The sequence below is a fragment of the Zootoca vivipara genome, chromosome 1 (assembly GCF_965207765.1).
Source record: "Zootoca vivipara chromosome 1, rZooViv2.hap1.1, whole genome shotgun sequence".
Classification (NCBI taxonomy): Eukaryota; Metazoa; Chordata; class Lepidosauria; order Squamata; family Lacertidae; genus Zootoca; species Zootoca vivipara.
Genome location: NC_142582.1, coordinates 112,722,473 through 112,744,211, shown reverse-complemented (window position 1 = coordinate 112,744,211; position 21,739 = coordinate 112,722,473). Strand labels below are relative to the sequence as shown.

The window sequence follows — 21,739 nt, the reverse complement described above, 5'->3', positions numbered from 1 at the left end:
TAAAACGTAGCCCTTAGTTTTTTGCATTATGCAATATTACTTTTATTGCAATTTTATTTTATTTGTTTGTTGCTCATTTATATAGCACTTGCAAAAAGCCAAGTGCCTTCTAACATTTATTTATTTCCAGGCTGCTGCTGGAAAGATGCACGCTATTACTTTAACTGAAAATGGGTGTTGTTTCTTCTCGTTTTAGTGCTTGGAAAGAGCAATGAAATTTGCATTTGAAGAATTCCATCTTTGGTATCAGTTTGCACTGTCCTTAATGGCAGCAGGAAAAGTAGGTCTCTTTGCAGATTTTGTTTTATTGAGGTCTGCTGCTTATAATGTGGGCTGCAGTCCTGCACATGCTAAATCAGTGGTGTTTTAGGGGGTTGTTCTTGGGTGCAGGATTGTAGCTTTAACTGCATTTAAAGCCAAAGAACTTTAAGCCACGTTTAATGTCTTCGTGCAAGACTGAATATAATTTCAGTATGGCAAACACTTTTATATGCTCACTATTTAGCTAAGCATACTGCTGAAAGAGGTTGAATTCAATTTTTTTTGTTTATTTCAAGTGACTTGAAACTTTTTAGCAAAACTGTCTCTGTCCAATGTTTTATTCAGAAATTATGCCCCATTTTTTTAATTGAGAAAAAAGTTTGATAACTAGATGGATAGAAATATGAAATGGCATTCGTTGGTTCCCAGGTTTTGAAATATTCCCTCCCTTCCATTCCCTTTTCTTTAGAGCAGCCTCTTCACTCATAAATGGGAGAGAAATGGAACATAAGTTGTGCTGGGGGAAAAACAGCCATAAAGGGGAGGTATTTGGTGGCAGTTCTTGCTAATATTCTTGCTAATACTTGGGTGGTTAATACCAGACTATTTTATTTTAATACCATGTGGTGGTGTTCCTCCATCTCTTCAATACAACTTCCTGGCTTGTCTGCGGCTTGGAAATTAGACATGTAGCCTAGGACCCACCATGTTTGATAGCCTGGCTGTGTTGCGCAGGATGCAATACCTGTTCCATTCTCTAAAAAAAAAGATACTCACAATCAGATTTGTGGGTATTGATCCTATCATGGAATTAAACTAATGCCTTTTATTTGAAATTTGTTTAGAAATCTTTTGTTACAGCTTGGAAGGGGCTTAAATGGCAAAATGCAAAATTCTTACTATATTCCGCTACCCTGGTTGTCTTATCCCGAGACATGTTTTTGTACAGTCTGCTCGAGCTGTGAAGGTCTTGAAAGAGTGTATACGGTTGAAACCGGACGATGCCACAATCCCACTTCTTGCTGCCAAACTATGTATGGGATCCCTTCATTGGGTAAGTTGTCTATTAGTTCTCTGAGTCCAGAAAAATGGGTATCTAAAGAAATATGCACACATGCTGTTGCTTTGCTGCTTTTGATCCAGCATGATTTATAATAAACAGAAATGTGATTCCCTCTGCCAGGTCAAAATATCAAAATTCCAAGAATATATCAGATTGAAAAGAATATACTTTTAAAAGAGTGTTGAGATCCCTAACCACTGCCACGATAATTTTAGAATTTTTGAGCACCCTGTGCTGAATGTCAAGCTAATTTCTAGAGATGGGTAAACTTGGTTCAGGTTGGAAATGGGTTGGTAATTGCAGGAAGCATTGGAGAATACTAAAATATATATGTTGATAAAAGCTGTAAATTGACTTGTAATTATGGTACGTACGCAACTCTTTGGAATACTCTCAAGAACTGGTATGTGCAAGCTGGGAAGCAGCATGTTGGTTGGATTAGATAACCCTATCATTCTATGTTGCCCAGACAGGTTGCGATTCTTAAAAATTCATCTGATTGCTCAAAAGCTTAATAAAAATTTATCAGTTAAAAAAAATGCATGCCACACCAAGCGCACTGTTACAGATCATCCACAATTAACCAACCATATGAGAATAATCACCAAAAAAGTAGCACTTTTCAAAATTGTTTCATAGTTGGTTTGTTGTTCACAAGGTAGGACCCCATCCCTCCGTGCATAGTCAGCTAGATTTTCTTTCCTAAAGGCCATTTTTACATGATGCATACTCTGACCTGCCTCCCCTTTAAGGTGGATGCAAGCATTTCCAACTTGGAGATTCCGGACCAAAACTAATTGATAAAGTCAGGACAGAAAAATACCCTGGCAGCCTTCTATAAATACCCTCTTCTATACTTGTGCCTCCCCATTAATCACTGAGAATGGCAGTCCAATTAATCGTAACATTTAAGCAGACCCCATTTGAAATAGATATGTGACCATTGGGAGTGAGCAGGGTTCTGTCTATTAACTAGTCTCATATAAATCTGTGCTTTTGTTTTTAGTTAGAAGAAGCAGAACGGTTTGCCAGAATGGTGGTTGATATGGGGGACAAATCATCAGAATTCAAAGCGAAAGGTTTCTTAGCCCTGGGACTGACTTACAGCTTACAAGCTACAGATGGTAAGTATATCAGTTTATAAGGGTAAAGAGTCAACAATATAGAGCATTTAGAAATATGTCAAATAGTCAAAAGGATTCATTGTATGTCCTTTTTTATTTTAAAAAATGCTTGGTCTGAAGCCTCTGCTTAATATGACTAATTAAATCCTGTTTTTAGCTTCTTTGCGAGGGATACAAGAGGTTCTGCAGCGAAAGGCTCTTCTTGCATTTCAAAGGTGAGTGGGTGTTAATCTTTTCATTCAGCTGTAGATAATGAAAAACCTTATGTGTATTTTTTAAAAGATATATTTATAAATGATTATGTAATGCGGATTTTACCTCTGGGAGTCTGCGTGCATGAGTACAGAACATATTGCGTTAACGTTTGCTTCATCAAGTAGTGCTGGCAAATCCTTTGGAATCAGACTGGATTTCCTCTGATTTCATTATTAAAGATATTTTTGTTATCAGCTAGTAGAGAATAATGTTTGCACAACATCTGTTTGAAGAATGATTCTTTGCCTGAATACACATTTTGTTCCAGAGGAAGAAAATGTAGCTCTGAATAGCATTCCCAAAATTGACAGAATATATTGTATATGATATTGATGTTATTTTATTAGATTGGTTTAAAGTATTTATTGTTCATTCAGGGACTTAAACCCTCTTATTCTAAGAGGTTATGAGCAAGTGCAATGTCTTCACCATGACTTGTAATGTGGCTCATGAATTCTCATAAAGCAGAAGGATGAAAATAGTTTATTACTGCAATCAAGTTGTGTTTTAAAAACTTAAGCGTTATTGGTTCTGTATTAGCTTCCTAGAGACCGAGAAATACCTTATTATCTTCAGTCACAACTTCTAGCTCCTTAACTATGCACACAGGCAGAATAGTTGCATGAGCAGAGAATTAGGGCAGATACATTTGATAGTAACATGATTGTGAGCCATCTCTAAATTTAATTTGTACCTCAAGCAAGAAAGTGACTGACTGATTGGTGCCCTAAATAAATAAATAAATAAATAAATAAATAAATAAATAAATAAATAAATAAATAAATTTACATTTTTATGTAAACAGGGGCCCCACACCTATTAGAACTTGAACTTCCTGATTTAATTCTTTTAATTGTTCTTTCTGATGTTTTAATTGTTTAGTAAAACACAGCTGAAATTAAGGCATAAGGACTAGGCTGTAATGCTTCCTATAGGACAGGGTGAACATGCTTTTTTATGAAAAAGAAATGTTCTGAGTTAGAAGGCTTCTGGAGAAATTCCTTTCTGGCTTTATTCATGACCCTCCAGCAGTGGAAAATATGGATTTAGCTATCATATACACTTTCTTGCTACAGATGGCATCGCCTCTGTCATCTCTTGTACCATAGCAGGCATTTGTGCAAGCAGTATTAAATCTGGATTATTTCTGGGCTATTTACAGAGGTCTGAAATTGATGGGTGTCATATAGATCAGTGAGCAGCTGCCAGATGGTAACAACTTTAAGTCAGTCCTAGCTTTAACTGGATTTTTGAAACAGTAACCTACAAGATAAAATCTCTGTATCCCATTATTAATTCAATGAGCTGCCTATTTATCAGTTTTTTAATTCACTTCTTAAAAATAGAATAAAATGTTAAAGGTCCCCCGTCCCTTAACCTCAGAGCAGAAGGTATTCTTCCTACTTCAAGATTATTACTTCACTGCATATTTTGCTTGTGAGCACTAGAAAATGGAAACCTTGAACTAGGTCCCTGGAAAACACATGAAAGTGCCTTCATCTGCCATCTTCCCCAGATGTTCCAAATATTTGATTTTGCATTTATGTATGTATTCAAATATTCCAAAGTCTGATTACCACAGGTTCCCCACTCTGAACTAGAGACTTGCTTTGCAAAGCTGTGATAAAAGACCCAGTGGAGAGTCATGAGAAATATGAGGACTCTCTTTCTTCTAGTTCACCTTTGCCTCTCCTGCCTTACACCCTGTCAATTTGCTCCTTTTTTTGTTTTTAACACCCACTACATGCAAAGCGATGGAATAAATAAAAGCAGAGATCTTCACATGAACTGTATTGTTAATAATTAGGCTGATGGCTTTAATGTTGTGGTTTAAGATGGGGGTGCTAGGAAGGCTGAGAAGGCTGAGTTGGCTTCCTGCTCAGGAACAAAATTCCACTGGTAGATCAGTTATCAGCAGTTAAAATTGACAAATACAAAGGTAAACCTGGAAATTTAAAGTGACTTGATGGTCTATATACGTTTACTGTTTTTCAGGGCTCACATCTTGTCTCCAACAGATCACCTGGCAGCATTTTATCTAGCTTTACAGTTTGCTATATCCCGACAGGTTAGTTCTGAAATTGTTATGTTACTGGGGTTTCCCCCCCATATTTTTCAGCAGAATCTATATGCTGGTGGGGGAGGGGGTCAACAAAAAAATTCCTACAGGGGGATAATTAGGGAAGTATAAATAATAGCTGTATTAGTTAATTATCATCTCTGTACATTCATATTTATTCTTGATCTTCCTGTTTCTAAGAAGTGGAACAAACGTTTTCTTTGTCCACCAAGAAGTGCAAAGAACAGTTTCAAGTCCTTCATACCTTGAAAACAAGGCTCTTATGCTGAGATGTTTAAGAAGAACTGGAGATACCTCTGGGATGCATCTAGCCTTCAAAGTCCAGAAGCACAAAGGCTTCTATATTTTTACTCAGCCTTCTTCTCTGTTGCGCAAGCACCATCCCAACATAAAATCCAGTCCCTTGCTGCCTTTCTATTTTAAGGAAATCCCCTCATATTCTCTTGAGAGAGTTGTAGGGTATTTCCAGATGGCGGCCTTCTATTGCAAATGGGTCATTCTTATCAGATTTTTCTGAGTGTGCATCTGTCATGTTACCTTCCACACATTCTCATTTTTCAACCATTGATTTTCATGGCTGTTCTGTCTCTTGCTGTCCATACCAGTTGCTAAAGCTTGGCAGTTTTGTCTGGGTGGATTTTTTGTGTGTCCCCCTCCCCCCACCATTATTTTATTCCATTCTGGATATGTGTCCAGATATTTCTATATCTGTGCTCCTTTAAATAACCGAGGTCTTGCGCATGAGTGCTAAAGAGGTTTTGCGCAAAACCTCTGTATTAAAGCCTAATGTATGTTCCACAGTTACAATGGTGGTAGCACTGAAGCAAGGGGCACCACTGATGTTTCAAGCAGTGTTATTATTGAGACCTCACTCATCCCCAACCATGTGGTGTAGTTAAAACCACTTCATATTCATCAGAAACAAAACCACACTACTCCTTTTGAACGGCAGGGGTTTGTTCCGAGGACAAATTTTTGGATGACCATCAACACCAGCCAAAATGGTGGTCCCCTGTGTAATTATGCTTGTTTCTTGAAGATTATTTGATGTTTTAATTTGTTTCATAAAATGCTACAAAGCTGAATTTTGTTTAGTCAGAAGAAAATCTGTTAATTTGCAAAAATCCCAACGCCTGGAACACTAAAGCTTGTTCCAAGTTGCTTTACATTTTGAGTGCAAAAGGAAAATTTTAAAGTTTATTTTAGGAAGCCAATAGGAGTCACATACTTTGGCTACTTTTCATTGTCAGTGAGCGGCAAAATCATCAATGCCTCAACACTTTTCTGAAGAGAACAGTTATATATATGTATGTGTCTTTGGTTTCCCCCCTAGTAGTGAATATTTCTTCGGTGGAGGCACTTTCCATTCCCATTTCTTCCTAATCTCTAAATGCAGGGGAATTATACTGTATGTGATAAGAATAACCCATTTCAACTTTTCTTTCAAATAGATACCAGAAGCTTTAGGATATGTTCGTCAAGCTCTTCAGCTTCAAGGAGACGATGCTAACTCTCTGCATCTCCTTGCCCTCTTGCTGTCAGCTCAGAAACACTATCACGATGCTCTGAATATCATTGACATGGCCTTGAGCGAATACCCAGAAAACTTTATGTGAGTAGGGTTTTTTTGGTAGTTTCTATGCATATGCGTGCTTAGTATGAGACAAAATTTAAACCCTTGAAATGACTGGGCCATTTTTGGCCTTGCAAATTTTGTGCATTGCGTTTCTCCCTTTTTCCATGTTGCAGAAGGCTATAGCTTTCAGACTTTGTGAATAGCAATGTGATATTCTGCTTCCTCAATTCTTATTTTTCATTGTATTTGTTAGCTTTTGCTGCAAAGTAATATTCACAGACCTTACATGATACATAGAATGAAAACGACAAGCTCTCGTCCTCTCATTTTATTTTTTTGAAAGAAACGTCATGACCTCCCTTTGGAAAGTTGATGGGTTCCATAGAGTAGATTATCTTGCTGCTTTTCTTAATATATCATGATAAATAAATGAGAATAAAGAGCCGCATCACAAAACAGCTGAGTGGCAAATAGCACTCATTCAACAGATGTGTGCACATCAATGTGCTTAAAATGTCACTGGTTCTTATCATTCTGTAAAACAAGTAGTGTATCAGAGTGGTCATGAACATGATCTGTGAGTTGGAAGTTTAAATTTTAACTCAGTTTTGAGCGCATTTAATGGCTTTAAGCAAGCTGCCATCTTTCAGCTTTATTCCCTACCCCTGTGACCTGCTGTGTGTAGTACCGTAATATTGGCCTGCCTTATGACTTAAGATGTAAGTCATGCTGGTTGGGGTCCAGTTGTTTATCTGACTTTTAGAGTTTCTGCCTGCTCATAGCCATTAGGAAAAACCAGCCCAGTAATATACTGTTGAACTATAGGAATACTGACTTGTAGTAACAATCTTTAATCCAGCATAAGGCACTGTAATGATAGTACGCACATGAAATGACACAGTTCTTTGCTTTTTTATTACTTTGTTTTGATCCTAGTTTGGAGTTGTTTTAATGCTGTATTATAATTGTTTTTAAATCTATTTCATTTTGTGAGCCAGCCAGAGAATAACTCATCATTATGTGGTGCCACACGAATAATGTCAAATAAATAAGTAGAAAATAGTATAGCCCTTGTCTCTTTGAGTGCTTCTTTTGAGAAGGTTTTTTTAAAAAAACAATCATTTCTACACCTGCAGTCTATTTGGGGACTATGCCAGTTTCCATACTGTTTGTTGCTTGTTGAAACCTCAGAGAAGGGACTTACAGGATCAGTCCCAAACTGCAAGCGCAATCAGCCACAATGCCAAACTATGGTTTGCAAGGGGCTGCCAATGTGGCAAATGTAACCGTGATTTGCTGTTACGACTGAATTCACAAGCTGTTGACTATCCACAATTAGTGCCATTGTTTATGTCAAAAGTCTGCTGCATTGTGAACTTATGACACTTAATGTTGATTGTTTTTATCTTCTGCTTTTTATTTTTTGCTTTTATTCTTTGAGTGTATTATTTTATTACATTTTTATGTTCTCATATGAAAGGTGGGGTATAATATGTTAAGTCCTAGATCTGGATGAGTAACTTCTATATTTTTTAGCTATGTCTCTATTCTGCAAACAGCTGTCTGGAGGCTGATACATACTTTTGATACACAAATTGGTGGTTTCGTTGGAGCGCACAGTCTGTAGAATTGATCCCCTCTAATAGAGAGGGTTTTAGTTAAGGGGTGGTACATGACTGGACCACTATTTAAATATACCAAAAGGAGTGATGCAACAGTCAAGTGCAGAATCTCTCTTGGTGTTTGAAAACAGCTGTGAAATTCTGAAAACATTTTACCACAGCATAATTAAAACTCAATCAGACCAGCTGACTGGACACAATCCCCCAGGCACTTTCTTGCCCATTGCTAGAAGCAATTGTGCACTTCCAAGCAAAACTTGCAAAACCCTCACAAATCCCCTCCTCGTGTTTCTGGGCTGCTTGCCTTTTTTAGAATTACGCCTACAAACCAGTTCAAAATGTTCTATTTTGGTGGATGGAATTGACAGATTAGTTGACTTAACACATTTCTCATTTGGTACACCTCTAATACACTTGCTTTCCCTATAACAGTTAGTTTTCGCTCCTCCTAATTGCTTTCAATATAATTCAGAGGCACGCAACCTTCAGCAAAACAAACTGGTAAGCAGAATAAACCGTTGCATTATTCAAGTATAATTTCTTCAGCATTGTAATGGTTCCTTTTTCGCTGCCATAAAGCTTAATAGAAAATCGGTTAGTTTTGGCTGCTGACTAGAGTTTTTTCAAAGTTAGAGTGTACATGCTACTCTAATGCTGCTGCTTGGCTGTTTTCAAAGAGAACGTCTGCCTCTGTGCTCTAGAACAGTGATCTAAAACCTTTTATCTTTAGGGAACCCTTTTCATATTGACTTGCCTGCAGAGAAACTCCTTCATGTGGGTCGCAAAACTCTAGGACGTCGTAGTAACCTGGAGTAATTGTGAAAGCAGCAGTTCACAAAAAAGGACCCACTAGGCTTGTTAAGTCTTAGCATCACTTGGCATGAACCAAGGCTGCTTGTCTGCTTTCCATAGGCATCTGGGATGGGCACTGGAAGAAGTGGGATGATGAAGTAGATGGCCTTTGCTCTGTCCATCAGGGCTGCATTCATGTTTTTAACGTCCTTTATTGTTGAATTACAGTTTGATTTTTTTCTCCTTCTCAGATTACTGTTTTCAAAAGTCAAATTGGAATCACTCTGCCGGGGCCCAGATGAGGCACTCCTCACTTGTAAACACATGTTGCAGATCTGGAAATCCTGTTACAATCTCACTAACCCCAGGTAGGACAATACAGAACAACACGGAACGCATTCTGTTTGTGTGTACAGGGGGTCGGAGTGAATCCTTTGTATATAAATAAAGGTTGGAATTCAGCATCACACTCTTCCAGTCATCTTGTTTGTGCAAGTATTGCAGCTTGCCAGATGGAACAATCCTCTCTCCTCCCACCGTTTGTATTCTGGGTGTCCGACACCCCCCCCCCCGCGCCAATGGGGGAGCAGGAGGAAGAAAGGGCAGGGCAGCCCTGTTGCACAAGGGGATGTCCTTGTGCTGGGATTTTGCTGATTGGTTAGATGAATTCTGTTCATAGCTTGATTTTTTTTGGGGGGGGGTTATCATACTCCAGTTTATATTTCATGTGAGGTTTGTGTGGCTATATTTTTGCTTACCATGTTAGTTGCTTTTCTGTTATGGGTGTGGTGTATGTGCATTGGACTGGCTTGATTTCTTTATTTAAGTGGAAAGAATCTGAGCTGTTCCACTTGAGTGACCTTCAAGATAGTAAACAAAAATGAAGTTTGGGTTGTATCCAATCGTGGCATTCTGCTGACAGAGGGCTCTTTGATTCAGCAGAGGCTTCCATTAGTTGAGATTGTAGGGCAACGGTTTTCTTTGATTTCCCCCCCTTCCCTTTTCTTCGTCCCCCCTGCATGCCCAATCTGCTCCAAGAAGACATGAAAATCTTGAGTGATTGAAACTCAGTCGTTGAAGTACAGTACAAGTAGCAGAAATTCTGATTTGCTTTCAGTAAAAAGAGAGGATTCACCCAGCTTTGCAAGGCAAAATGAGAATCTTGAGAGTAGAAACTTTGTTTTTTTCCCCTGGTAGTACTTTGCAACTTTCTACTGCTACATTCCTGTCAAGTAAATGAAAAGATACAGTGACATTATGCCGCAGCAAGGCATATCAGAATAATATTCCATCCTGTATGATGCTATCAGATCAGCAAGGTCCCCCATGCAGTGTATCACATTTCTCTTTTCAAATTCTGTAAAAGCCAGCATGTAATAGCTCTGGCCCCGCTGTGAGTTAACAACCTCCATGTTGCGCTCTCTTTATGCCAGGTGAGAACTGACTTGGAGTAAATGCTTGCATATGCGCCCAGCTCAACTTCAGCAGTCTTGCAGATGTCATTCACTGTCAGACTTCAAATGTGTGATCCAAGATGAGACAAACATTTATGTTCTGCATAAAGGCTGAATTTTATGGCTTCCCCTCCGTCCCTTTAAAATGTTGATTCGTTTAAGCACGTAAAAGCAGGCAAATGAGGCAGAGGGGAAAATATAACCTACCAGTTATGGATTATGCACTTATTATAAGACAAACTCACTGATAATTGGGTCCCCTCCCATTTCCTAAAATGTTTAGAAAGGATCCATGCTGTCATTGGTACACATGGTTACAAGGCTGTGACTCTATAGACCTGGTTGCTCCCCTCATTACCACTACATTTACTTGTAGGGTGGCAAGTCATAAAAGTTTATTCAGCCTTATGAATGTTAGAAGAGTTGTTCTGGATAAGATCAAAGGCCTTGGAAGTTCACAGGAAGAAAAGAGCAACAGAGCCTGCTCCCAGTTCCTTTGCAACTGATGATCAGAAACATATTGCCTCTGATCCTGGGGGTAATATATAGCCATCACGACTACTAGCCATTGGTACTCCTATGTCTAGTCTACTTTTAAAGCCGTAAAAGTTGGTGGCCATCACCATGTTTTGTGGCTGCAAATTCTGTGGTTTGTCTGCAGTTTGCGCCATGACCCTCCAGCAGGTAGAGAGAAGAAGAAAACACAGGAAGTAGAATGGCTGTGCAGATGGTGTCGTTATCAGAGAGGGTTACAACATTGCATATATCCTCGCCCAACTTATCAGTGTGTCTTACTGAGGCTGAATGAAGCTAGGGATGCTACTAAATGATGTATTAAGTGTATTAAGTTTAATCAGAGCTCTAAAGCAAGGTTTAGGGGCATCCCAGAGTTCATTTTATGACTGGTTAACAGTTATCAGATACAGCAATGAACCAAGCGTGAAGGGCGTCTTATTCTGTGCCTGCCACCCATCCTATTATGAGTGATCCGAGGTATTATAACATCTTCCTATGACCACAGCAGTAGTATGGGCAGGGCCTGTTTTTAATAAGAATACTATTTGTTGTTGATGATGATGATAGTAGTAGTAGTAGAAGAAGAAGAAGAAGAGAAGAGTTTGGATTTAATATCCCGCTTTATCACTACCCAAAGGAGTCTCAAAGCGGCTAACATTCTCCTTTCCCACCTCCCCCACAACAAACACTCTGTGAGATGAGTGGGGCTGAGAGACTTCAAAAAAGTGTGACTAGCCCAAGGTCACCCAGCAGCTGCATGTGGAGGAGACGCGAACCCGGTTCCCCAGATTAGGAGTCTACCACTCTTAACTACTATACCACACTGGCTCTCTGTAGTAGTAGTAATGATAATAATGCAGTACTACTATGTAAATAATATTTTTTTCCAGTTCCCAGTAATTTCACATTTCTGTGCACAACTTTTAATTCAGAGAACATATGTGTGGGTTTGTGCTTTAAATTAATAATGTTCCCCAAAATAAAATACCCTGTCCTCATTCAGTAGGTATCTGGGAAATGTATAGTTAAATCAATTGCTCGTCTCTAAATTTTAAAAGTTGGTTTCAGTCATATCTAAGTCTACGAAGTGTATTTTGATTAAGTAAAAAGTGGATTACAGTTGTTGCTGTTGCTGATAGAATCAGTAGGCTCGGAAGCAGGCTTTTTCATCTTAAACACATTTTGAAGCTATTTCCCCATTCTGTATTTGCAAAATGTTCTGCTTATCTGAGTTTCCAGAGTGCTGATTTGAGCAGTGCAGTGATAGTTTCCTTTTACACCTAATTTCAGCATGATATCTTATGTGCACACAATTGCAGTAATATGTTTAAACCTTCAAACTTCTGCAGCTTGCTTGATGTCAGCACAGAATCTAATCATGTTTGGCCAGTGCTTTTCTGATGAGCTTGATGCACCCTTGGCTAAAAATATTTTTTAGTAGTGATTATCCTGGAGAGCAGTGTGCATTTTGACCTGCAATGAACCAGAGAAGTTACTGTACATAATTTTCAAATGACATCATTTGTTAGCTGTTTCAGTTTCCCTGCTTTTTACTAAGTCAGTTAGGGTCCAGTTGTAACATTGCTTTTTCTGCCTTGAGTTTAGAACTGATGATTTAAATAATAATAATCTAAGAACTCGGTTATTAAAAAGTAAAACACAATTAATTCCCTGGCTGTGGAATATATAAGAAAAGAACTTTCCTGCATCACATGAATTAATAATCACCGGTAAAGGTAAAGAACCCCTGGATGGTTAAGTCAGTCAAATTTGACTTTGGGGTGTGGCGCTCATCACCGCTTTCAGTGCTGAAATGCTTTTGTGTACCTGTGCTTAATGAAAATTGGGGTGGCTCAGGGTTGTATGGTGGCAGTGGCAACAAGTGGTCGGTCTCAATATGCAGTTATTGTACCTTCTCTGCGAGGTCAGTCAAGATTCAGAACCAGTTGTGCAGTGGTTGGTATACCAACCGAATCCCTATTACTGACTACACACCCTTATAATGGACAGTGTCTGAGTGTGCATAGCAAATAACAAACCATCCTTATGGACTACAACAGCTCGTGTTTCTCACCCATTAATGCTCCTGCCTGGGCTGCCCAGCTGGAAGCAATTGAGACCTGTGCTAGCCAGCCGAGCCTCCACAAGAGGTTATTTACCTTCAGCTTCATTTTCTTCCTCACTGACGTTTGGCACAGCATTGTTCATGTATCAAGGAAGTAATTAATAGAGCTGTTTCCAGGAAATGTGTGCTGACTGATGTAATAGTTATTGGTTGATAAAATGGACTAAGGAAGGTCCCTTCTGTTTCCTGTGGATTACTGTAATTGCATCATTGCACAAGGAATTAGCTGTGTTGGTGTCTTTCAGAGTTTGGGGTTTTTTTTTGCACCATTTTAACAGCAGCCAGACAAAGAAAGGAAATAGTTTCATTCTGTATATAGAACACATTGCTAAAAAAATTGGATTTAGACGTTTCACCGAAAGGAAATGTTGAGTGAGTTCAGATTCAAAACCAGGAAGCCATTTTCTAGCTTAGTGAAGAAACGAGGATTTCTAACACTTTGAAAACCAGATCACTAGGGATGTCAGCAGTGTTGATGCAACAAGAGCAGTAAGCAGTATTGCACCCCTATAGAAAGGGATGAATAGTATTTGCTTTTAACTGAGCAGCACCAAATCCCAGGTCTGATATTTACTTCTGGTGCAATTATAACATCATCCATATAGTCATGCCTCACCATTTTGTCACTATACAATCATACCTTGTAAGTCGAACGGAATCCGTTCAGGAAGTCCGTTTGACTTCCAAAATGTTCGAAAACCAAAGTATGGCTTCTGATTGGCTGCAGGAAGCTCTTGCAGCCAATCAGAAGGCACGGAACCCACATCGGATGTTCGGCTTCCCAAAGAACATTCGAAAACTGGAATGCTCACTTCTGGGTTTTGATTGCTCGGGAGCAGATTTGTTTGGGAGGCAAGGTACGACTATTGTCAAAATAAGAACGAAATAATTTCCTTTTCCTGAGCTGACACTTTTCCTGAGCTGACACATTCATAAAGTGGAAGACATTCCATAAATATGTGTAGTCATTGCATTTTCTTCCGACATGCATCCCTGTCTTGATTTCCCTCTCATCCCTCTGTTGTTTCCCTTGTGTCTGTTTTTAGATTGTAAACCCCTTGGGGGAGGGGTCTGTCATCTCATTCTGTGGAAGTCATTAATGGAAAGACTTCTTTTTTTTAAGCTAGGTCTCTCAGATCCGCCAAGTGGAGCCAATAATTTTCATCCCACAAGTGACTCAGTAGAGCAGACGTCCACTCACAATTAAATAAGTGCTTTGAAATGATCTGAACCATAGTGTGAAAATACTTTAATCAGCATGAAATGCAGTGTTTTTTATATGATATATGGGTTGTCTATCCCGTTGGTACACATAGCACTGAGCTCTGTATATGAAGAGCTGTACAGTAAGCTAAACATTCACTTTTAAAGCCTTAAATGACAAGTGCCTTGCATTGTTTCCTACAGCGATTCTGGACGGGGCAGCAGTTTGTTAGACAGAGCCATTGCCGACAGGCGACAACTTAGTACAATTACTTTGCCAGACTTCAGTGACCCTGAAACAGGTGAGGATTACTGTCTACAACAATAAAGTGTCAGAAACAATATGTGTTGTCTGCTAGATACTTTAATCTAAAACCTATCAAAGCAATTGAGGCAAGATAGAAATTTGCTGCAGTATATTTATTGATTTTATGTTTAGTTTCATATTCCACACACACACACACACACACACACACACACACACACATTAAATTTATACATATGCAATAAACGTTCAGGCACATATTCTAGGTGTTGTGTGTTAGCCCTCTCCTGTGTTAAATGCTTAACATAAACATCCATGTATACTAAGGGCCAAAAGTTCATAATCCAAACTTTGCGCCTTGGGCTACAATCCTCTGCATTGTTACTGAAGAGTAATTCCTATTGCAGGGGTGGCTAATTCCAATCCCCATCAGCCTCGACCAGCATGGCCATGGATGATGGGATTTGTAGTCCAGCCTCACATGTAGAGCCAAAAGCACAGAATTCCTTGGGGCATAGTATCAAGTAAAGACAGGACTGGATGGTACAGACATCTTCACACATTTGTTTTTAGGTGTATTTTTCAGAGTCTGATATAAAAAGGGTGAATGTGGGAAGCAGATGTTTGAAAATCATATCTCTCCCACAAGTACATTCATGATGGAACCAGCTACATCAGCTCATGAAGTCTTTAAGTTCAGGCAGAGCCCTATTTTGTTTTTGTTTTACACCTGTAAGCCCTTCTACACACCTAAAGATGTTTTCGCTGCATTATGTAAACAATATTGAAGAACAAAGTTTTAATATTTTTTTACAATATAAAGTAATGCAAGCAGTTCCACTCATCATAAGTAGATTTCCTTCATGACTTCCAATGTGTTTATTTTTAGTTTACTGGCTCATTGAAAGCATACTTCAGTTTAGGGATGGGCACATAATGTAATGGGGACACATTTAACAAAATAAATAAATATTTTTCAATATGCCAAGTCATTAGCCTATCATTGAAAAGAGGGCTAAATTAAATTGCACAATTTATCCATATTGGTCCTTACTATATCTCTGTGCAGTCTCTTTCTTACGCCCATTTGTTTTCATTAGCATATAAAACCACTTTAGATCTTCGCAAGCCATACAGTGTTGCCATAACAGCTAAGAGTAAAGTTTCCATGTTAAATTTCTGGTGTTCTGAATGAAGATACCCAATCTACTATCTGTCTCCTATTTTCTTTTTCTTTCCAATTGGGTATTGGCAATGAGGTGCGTTTCCCAGTCTTCACGTTGGAATTGAAATGTTTTGTGTTGTTATTTCCATGAGTTGTTATTTAGGCAGGCTTCAGTGCTAAAATTTCACAAGCTCTTTACAGGCAATATAGTGAATTCCACAGTGGTGGAATCAGGCCACACTAACTGGGCCCATCTCTTGCCGCTCTGGACCTCTCTGATATTAAAGCAATGATTTCACGTTCAGTTACGGACCTTTGCACACACACACACACACACACACACACACACACACACAAACATTTGATGTCCAATGTCCAAATGTCAGGCAAGTTTGGAGGCTGGGACTGGGAAGATGGCAGGGTTGGTTGAGGGAGGAATTGCACAGTAGAAGATAGAATCATAGAATCATAGAATCATAGAGTTGGAAGAGACCACAAGGGCCATCCAGTCCAACCCCCTGCCAAGCAGGAAACACCATCAAAGCATTCTTGACATATGGCTGTCAAGCCTCTGCTTAAAGACCTCCAAAGAAGGAGACTCCACCACACTCCTTGGTAGCAAATTCCACTGCCGAACAGCTCTTGCTGTCAGGAAGTTCTTCCTAATGTTTAGGTGGAATCTTCTTTCTTGAAGTTTGAATCCATTGCTCCATGTCCGCTTCTCTGATGAAAGAGCTACAGGGACTGGTCAAAACAGGACCTTCAGCATGCAAAGCAGATGTTCTACAACAGTGTTACAGCCCCTCCCCAAGGGGAGAGGGTGGGCTCTGAATTTCCTGTGAGCAAACATGTCCTTATCTGGCATTGAGAGGTAGGAGTTGAAGATAACCCTAACCAAAATGCTGAAGAACTGCAGGCAGTTAGTGTAGTGACAATACTGAACTAGATGGACCAGTGGTCTGACTCTGTATAAGGTAAATTTCTATGTTCCCCCAGGCCAGAGGACAGTAGACCATGCGTTAAAAGTCAGCATGGCCTTCGTTTTTTTCTTTGCAATCTTTTAAACTGGTCCAGATTCCTCCCACCCACCTTATAACCATGCCCTTCATCCGATTTTCAGAGTCAACAGTCCTTTTCTGGATCTAGGTACAACAAAGCCAGATCATAGTTTAGAGGCAAGTTTAGACTGCAAGCATCGATGGACCTTATTCTGACTCTCTTTTTTTAGACTATGGGCTGCTAATCTGGTTTTAGGACAGAATTGAAGATTAAGTTTTATTTGTTTTCAACCTACCTATGCTTATGTGTCAAAGGCTGCTTTGATAGTGGCTCTGGCAAGCTGCCCACCTGGAACAAACTCCTGCTTGTGCTTACAGTGGGACCTCGGTTTATGAACACCTCGGTTTATGAATTTTCGGTTTACAAACGCCGCGGACCCATCTGGAACGGATTAATTCACTTTCCATTACTTTCAATGGGAAAGTTCGCTTCAGTTTATGAACGCTTCAGTTTATGAACAGACTTCCGGAACCAATTACACCCATGCTTCGGGTTAAGTACGCTTCAGGTTGAGTACTCCGCGGACTCGTCTGGAACGGATTAATCCACTTTCCATTACTTTCAATGGGAAAGTTCGCGTCAGTTTATGAACGCTTCAGTTTATGAACAGACGTCCAGAACCAATTGTGTTCATAAACCGAGGTACCACTGTATTTTAGCAAGCTAGCCACTCTTTAAGCACTTTTCTTCTGGTCTTCATTGAGGCTCCAGGGACCTCCCAAGACGGAGGTTCAAATGTAAAAGTTGATCCTTGACGGCTTGCTCCATCCATGCATGAACTGCAAAATAGCCACATCTCCTGCTGCTTCATCAGTGCTGGAATTTTTTTTGTTTTACTGAAGAGCCAAAAGAAAAAAGAGAAGTATGAGAGTTTGTAACTAGATCAGAGCTGATACACAATTTACCAGTTGTTTCATAGATCTCTTCTTTAAAACAATTAACGGTGACTTCAGTCTGCAAAATGTTATCCGACAGAGCTGTTTTCAGTGGTGCACAGCCTAGCATACCCAGGCTGTCTCCACCCACTCATTCCCTACCAGCTCTGACAAGTTTTCCCGCCTCCTTTTCAAGCAAAACGGCTCATCTAGAGCAGGAGGGAGTCTAGTTCCACTACAAATTCCACTAGAATTTGAATTATAGGGAGGATTTTGGAGTTACTTTGAAGCAACTCTTTATTTCAAGGCCTTGCCTGGCTTATTTACATAAAAGGGGATAATCCTTTATATGCCTCTGTAAATTCTCAGGAGGAAGAACTCGATTTAATAAAAATAAATACACACATTGCCTTTGATATTGTCAAGGGAGGGTGTGAGCAACAAATTGTTGAGTCGCACCTGAGCACATGAACCAGGATGCTTTGCCAGTGGAATGACACCAGGATCTCCTTCCTTTCATGGAACAGGGTGATGAATCAGACCTTCTGCCTGCTGTCATTCAAGGATTTATTTATCTTTTAAATGAAGTTCATTATCACTTACCTAGACAGTTTGTGTTTTATTTCTAACTTGGATAAGCATTTAGCAGCTTCAGGCTCTCAGGTTTTAGGACACAGTGGGCAACATGGTGCTCTTTAGATGCTGGACTACAACACCAGTCATCCCTGAGCATTGCCACCCTAGGTGAGGCTGATGGGAGTTGGAGTCCGAAACATCTGCAAGACACCACGTTGGCTACCTCTGTTTCAGAAAATAATTTTTGCCATCTGTATTCCTATTGGACATGCCAAGTAGCTTGCCTTACAAATGTTTCCATTATAACAGTTTTCCTTTCCAGAATGACTTGATTGAAACTAGTTTTACTAAATCTCAGTAAACATTTTAAAAATTTCTTTTTCATACAAGGAAAGGGACCTTTTTGCAGTGCTTGTAGGAAAATACATTTCGTGTGGTAAACTGTTGCTTCCTTTTTAGCGGTGGTTAAATGAGCTATACATTATTAGGATTATTATTTTCTTTTCATGGCATCCATTAATCCATTCAAAACCTATTCCTGGCATTTTCTTTATATTTTTCTCTTTCACTTTTTAGCTTCTGATTCCTCCACATCTTCACCTCTCTCAAGAACAGAATCTCCTCTCCACCTGTTTATGTCTTCTCAATCTCCTCACCCTCATCCCAAATCAGATACCTTTGTCTGGCCCTATGCAACCAATCCATACTGTGACCTCGTTCCTGGGCCCTGCGAACCGCCACTCTGTAAACTGATTTCCTCTTTCTGATAGGCGTGCTAGTTTGCTCTGTTTGTGCTTCTGATAATCTCCATAACTGCTAAGCATCCATTGCCCTGAAATGTTGTTGAACATCAAGGTATTTGGTATTAGTGCAACCTACCTGTTTGGATTAGATGGTGATGATGATTTTTAAAAATATCATTAGGGAATTTGAAACTGTTTCTTCAAGTAAGCAGTGATGGTTTCAAGTGGGCGTGCTCTTAAATCAGTCTCCTCACCCCAATACCCTTGGAAGGCTCATGAAATGTTACATCGAGGGACCACCAGGGGGCTCCATTGCCTCTCTGAGAGCACCGAGCAAGTGCTGCCATAAGGCATTAGCAATATTGCGATAGGTCGGTGGCACAGCTGTTCCAAGAGTCTGTGCGCAAGGATTGGTACCCATTGTCGATGCAGTGCTGTGGAGCTAGGATTAACACTTGGGGTGTACCAGGATGTGGAAGATTTCCATGTCGTGGCTGTGAGCCAGGAGAAGAAAGAAGTGATGGGGGTGCCATTTTAACTCCCCAACCCACCTCACAGCACTGGATCTGAAGCCTCAAGCAGGAGAAAACCTGGCCCCTTATAGGGCATGGCAACTCTTTGTCCACATGCCTGTGCCTCCACATCATGTATGATGGAGTGCTTGGAAAACATGCTGTTAGTATTATAAGTATGCGACCAAATTTGTCAGTACTGTACTGATTCTTGAGTGGTAGGAACTCAGCTCCTACTTCTTTTGTACTATAGGTGCAACATTTTTTATTTTTTACTGGATTTTGTTCTCATCCATGCAATTAACTCGTTTTGAAATGTTAGGACCTTTATTTGACAGAATTAAATATAATTGGCAACAATTTTCATTCCTAGACGCTAGCTTCAAGACAGGAAAGGTTTTATTCTTTTGCACTGTGGTGGTTTTTTTTTTGGCTATCATAAATTGGCTTAATCTGTAGGTTTCGGAGGAGTAGAGTGAGTAAATCGTTGTCTCTGGCACAGAATTAGATGACAGGTGCTAGAAAATAAGTAGCAAAGGAGTGCAAATTAATCAGGTCACAATGTAGTTGGATCCTATTCAAGATGCTATTTGAAAGGATAGCACTTGTGCTTTCATATTGATGTTAATTCTGCTCCCACTTGTTTTGCCAAGGCTTTTCTGTGATCCTGGTTCTTCAGTGGGACATTAAAAAAATATCACCCCTCCCTAAGAGCCGTACTGCACCTTACAGAAAATGAGGCCATAGCTAAGCTGGTACAATTCTGTACTCTACTACTTTGTATGTCTTATTTTCAGGGAAACAGGGTACTACCTGAAGTGAGGTGGCGTTTCTTCATAAGGGAGCATACGAAAAAAGGTCTTTGCTGTCTGAAATGGTGCTGCCCAGAAAATTGCTGTGAGGTGTAGTTTGTCATTTGGTCTTTGTCTACTGGTCTCTGATGGATCTGTGTCAGAATTCATTTTGCAGTTGTTGGAATCACGTGCTGCCTGCACTTACGGGTGCTGATATGAACTTTGGAGAATTTGTTTCCCACCCACCCCCCAAAATTGCTTTAAAAATTCAGGACTGGTTATTACTTTGGATGCTAGCTAACAGCTGCAGAAGTGTGATAGACAATATCCTTTTCTAAAACAGAGCCTCTACAGAGCATAGCCCACGTAGCATTAAATTGTTGTTGGTGAAGCCGCGAACTCATTTAGCTTTCCATAGGGATGTAGGACCAATCATGAGATGCTGCAGAAATGAAAGCACAAAAGCAGGCTGCGAATTTTCTACCTCCAGCAAGAGCTGCAATATCTTAGGGGGGGGGGGAGAGATGTGGCAACTTTGTAGGAGCCTCAATTTGACCTCAGAGCAGTTGTTTATGTACTTTCATTCCCCCATTGAATCCATATGAGTAGAATTGGTCCAAACCCTCTGTAGCTTTCTTGCTCTCAATATGTATACTCTGTTGTTTTTCTATATTCAATTTGATTGTTAACATGACATGAAAGGGATTTATTGAACAAGAACTTTCTCCAAATTCTTACCGGAAATTCATTATGATTTTAAACTCCTTATTTCAAAATGTTCACTGTTCTTTGGAAAAAAAACAGGAAAACGAGCTTACAGTTTGAAGGTTATCAGAAGTGTATTTTGCTTTTTTGTGCAGTTCTGTTTTATAGCTGTTATCCTTCGTGATTTTAATTTGTGGTTTGATCTGTTGTTTAAAGGCAACCCTCCAGATGCTTACTTTCATGGTTTTTTCTCCCTTTTTTCAGTTTGTAAGTAGTATTTACTATACAGGTCTATTTTTAAACTTCTAAAGGCTTAGTAATAACACCTTCCCTCCACCACAGAATGTAAATGTGTGTCCATTTGTCATGGAGGTTTGATATTTGTGCAAAGCAAGGCTACTGCTCCTTAGCCATTCAAGTCCCCCCTGAGGCTGCAGTCCTATGAGATCTGAATGCCCTCAGCTAGGACTAGAGTTCACTTATTAAAGAGGCAGTATTATTTTCAGGAGGGATGCAAATAAAGGTCCTGGGGAGCAGGGGCTGACTTTATAAAATCCATTGCTTAAGCCCGTAATACACCATAACACCGTATTTATGATTTCTCCAGATCAGTTAGTTCATTTTCTAGTCTCTTGGCTAGAAGGAATAAGGGGCGAAAATTGGAATAAAAAGATTTTAAAAAGAAAATAACGCAAAGTTGACCTATTCTAAAAAAACCCAACCACTTTGTTTTTTGTATTTAAGATATGTTGTTGGCATTCTTAAGCCTAATACTGTATTGTTATTTATTAGCCATTTATGTGGTCTTGGCACCATTCTGAATTATATTGAAGAGTGATTTTGGCCAGTTAATGGCAGTGTAGGATCACTTAGCAAAAAGCATATGATACTTGTTTCATGTACCAACCCTATGGAACAAAGAAAGTTTTGTTTGTTGATGGAAGCCCCGGCTCCTCTTCGTTAATGTACACCAC

General features: G+C 39.6%; 1 protein-coding gene across 3 annotated transcripts in view; it reads left to right on the top strand.

The window, feature by feature from the left end:
• The window catches only part of TTC7B (tetratricopeptide repeat domain 7B), a 91,404-nt gene that overhangs the window by 48,205 nt on the left and 21,460 nt on the right, over window positions 1-21,739 (top strand). The window contains exons 10-19 of one of the 3 annotated variants that reach the window (XM_035101891.3): window positions 197-280; window positions 1,211-1,315; window positions 2,331-2,448; window positions 2,606-2,663; window positions 4,699-4,771; window positions 6,235-6,395; window positions 9,025-9,141; window positions 14,276-14,373; window positions 18,588-18,755; window positions 20,982-21,032. In XM_035101891.3, coding sequence (XP_034957782.3) covers window positions 197-280; window positions 1,211-1,315; window positions 2,331-2,448; window positions 2,606-2,663; window positions 4,699-4,771; window positions 6,235-6,395; window positions 9,025-9,141; window positions 14,276-14,373; window positions 18,588-18,755; window positions 20,982-21,032 — 1,033 coding nt within the window. The remainder of the gene's footprint in view (window positions 1-196; window positions 281-1,210; window positions 1,316-2,330; window positions 2,449-2,605; window positions 2,664-4,698; window positions 4,772-6,234; window positions 6,396-9,024; window positions 9,142-14,275; window positions 14,374-18,587; window positions 18,756-20,981; window positions 21,033-21,739) is intronic. The other 2 variants (XM_060272302.2, XM_035101893.3) reach the window with 2 other exon arrangements.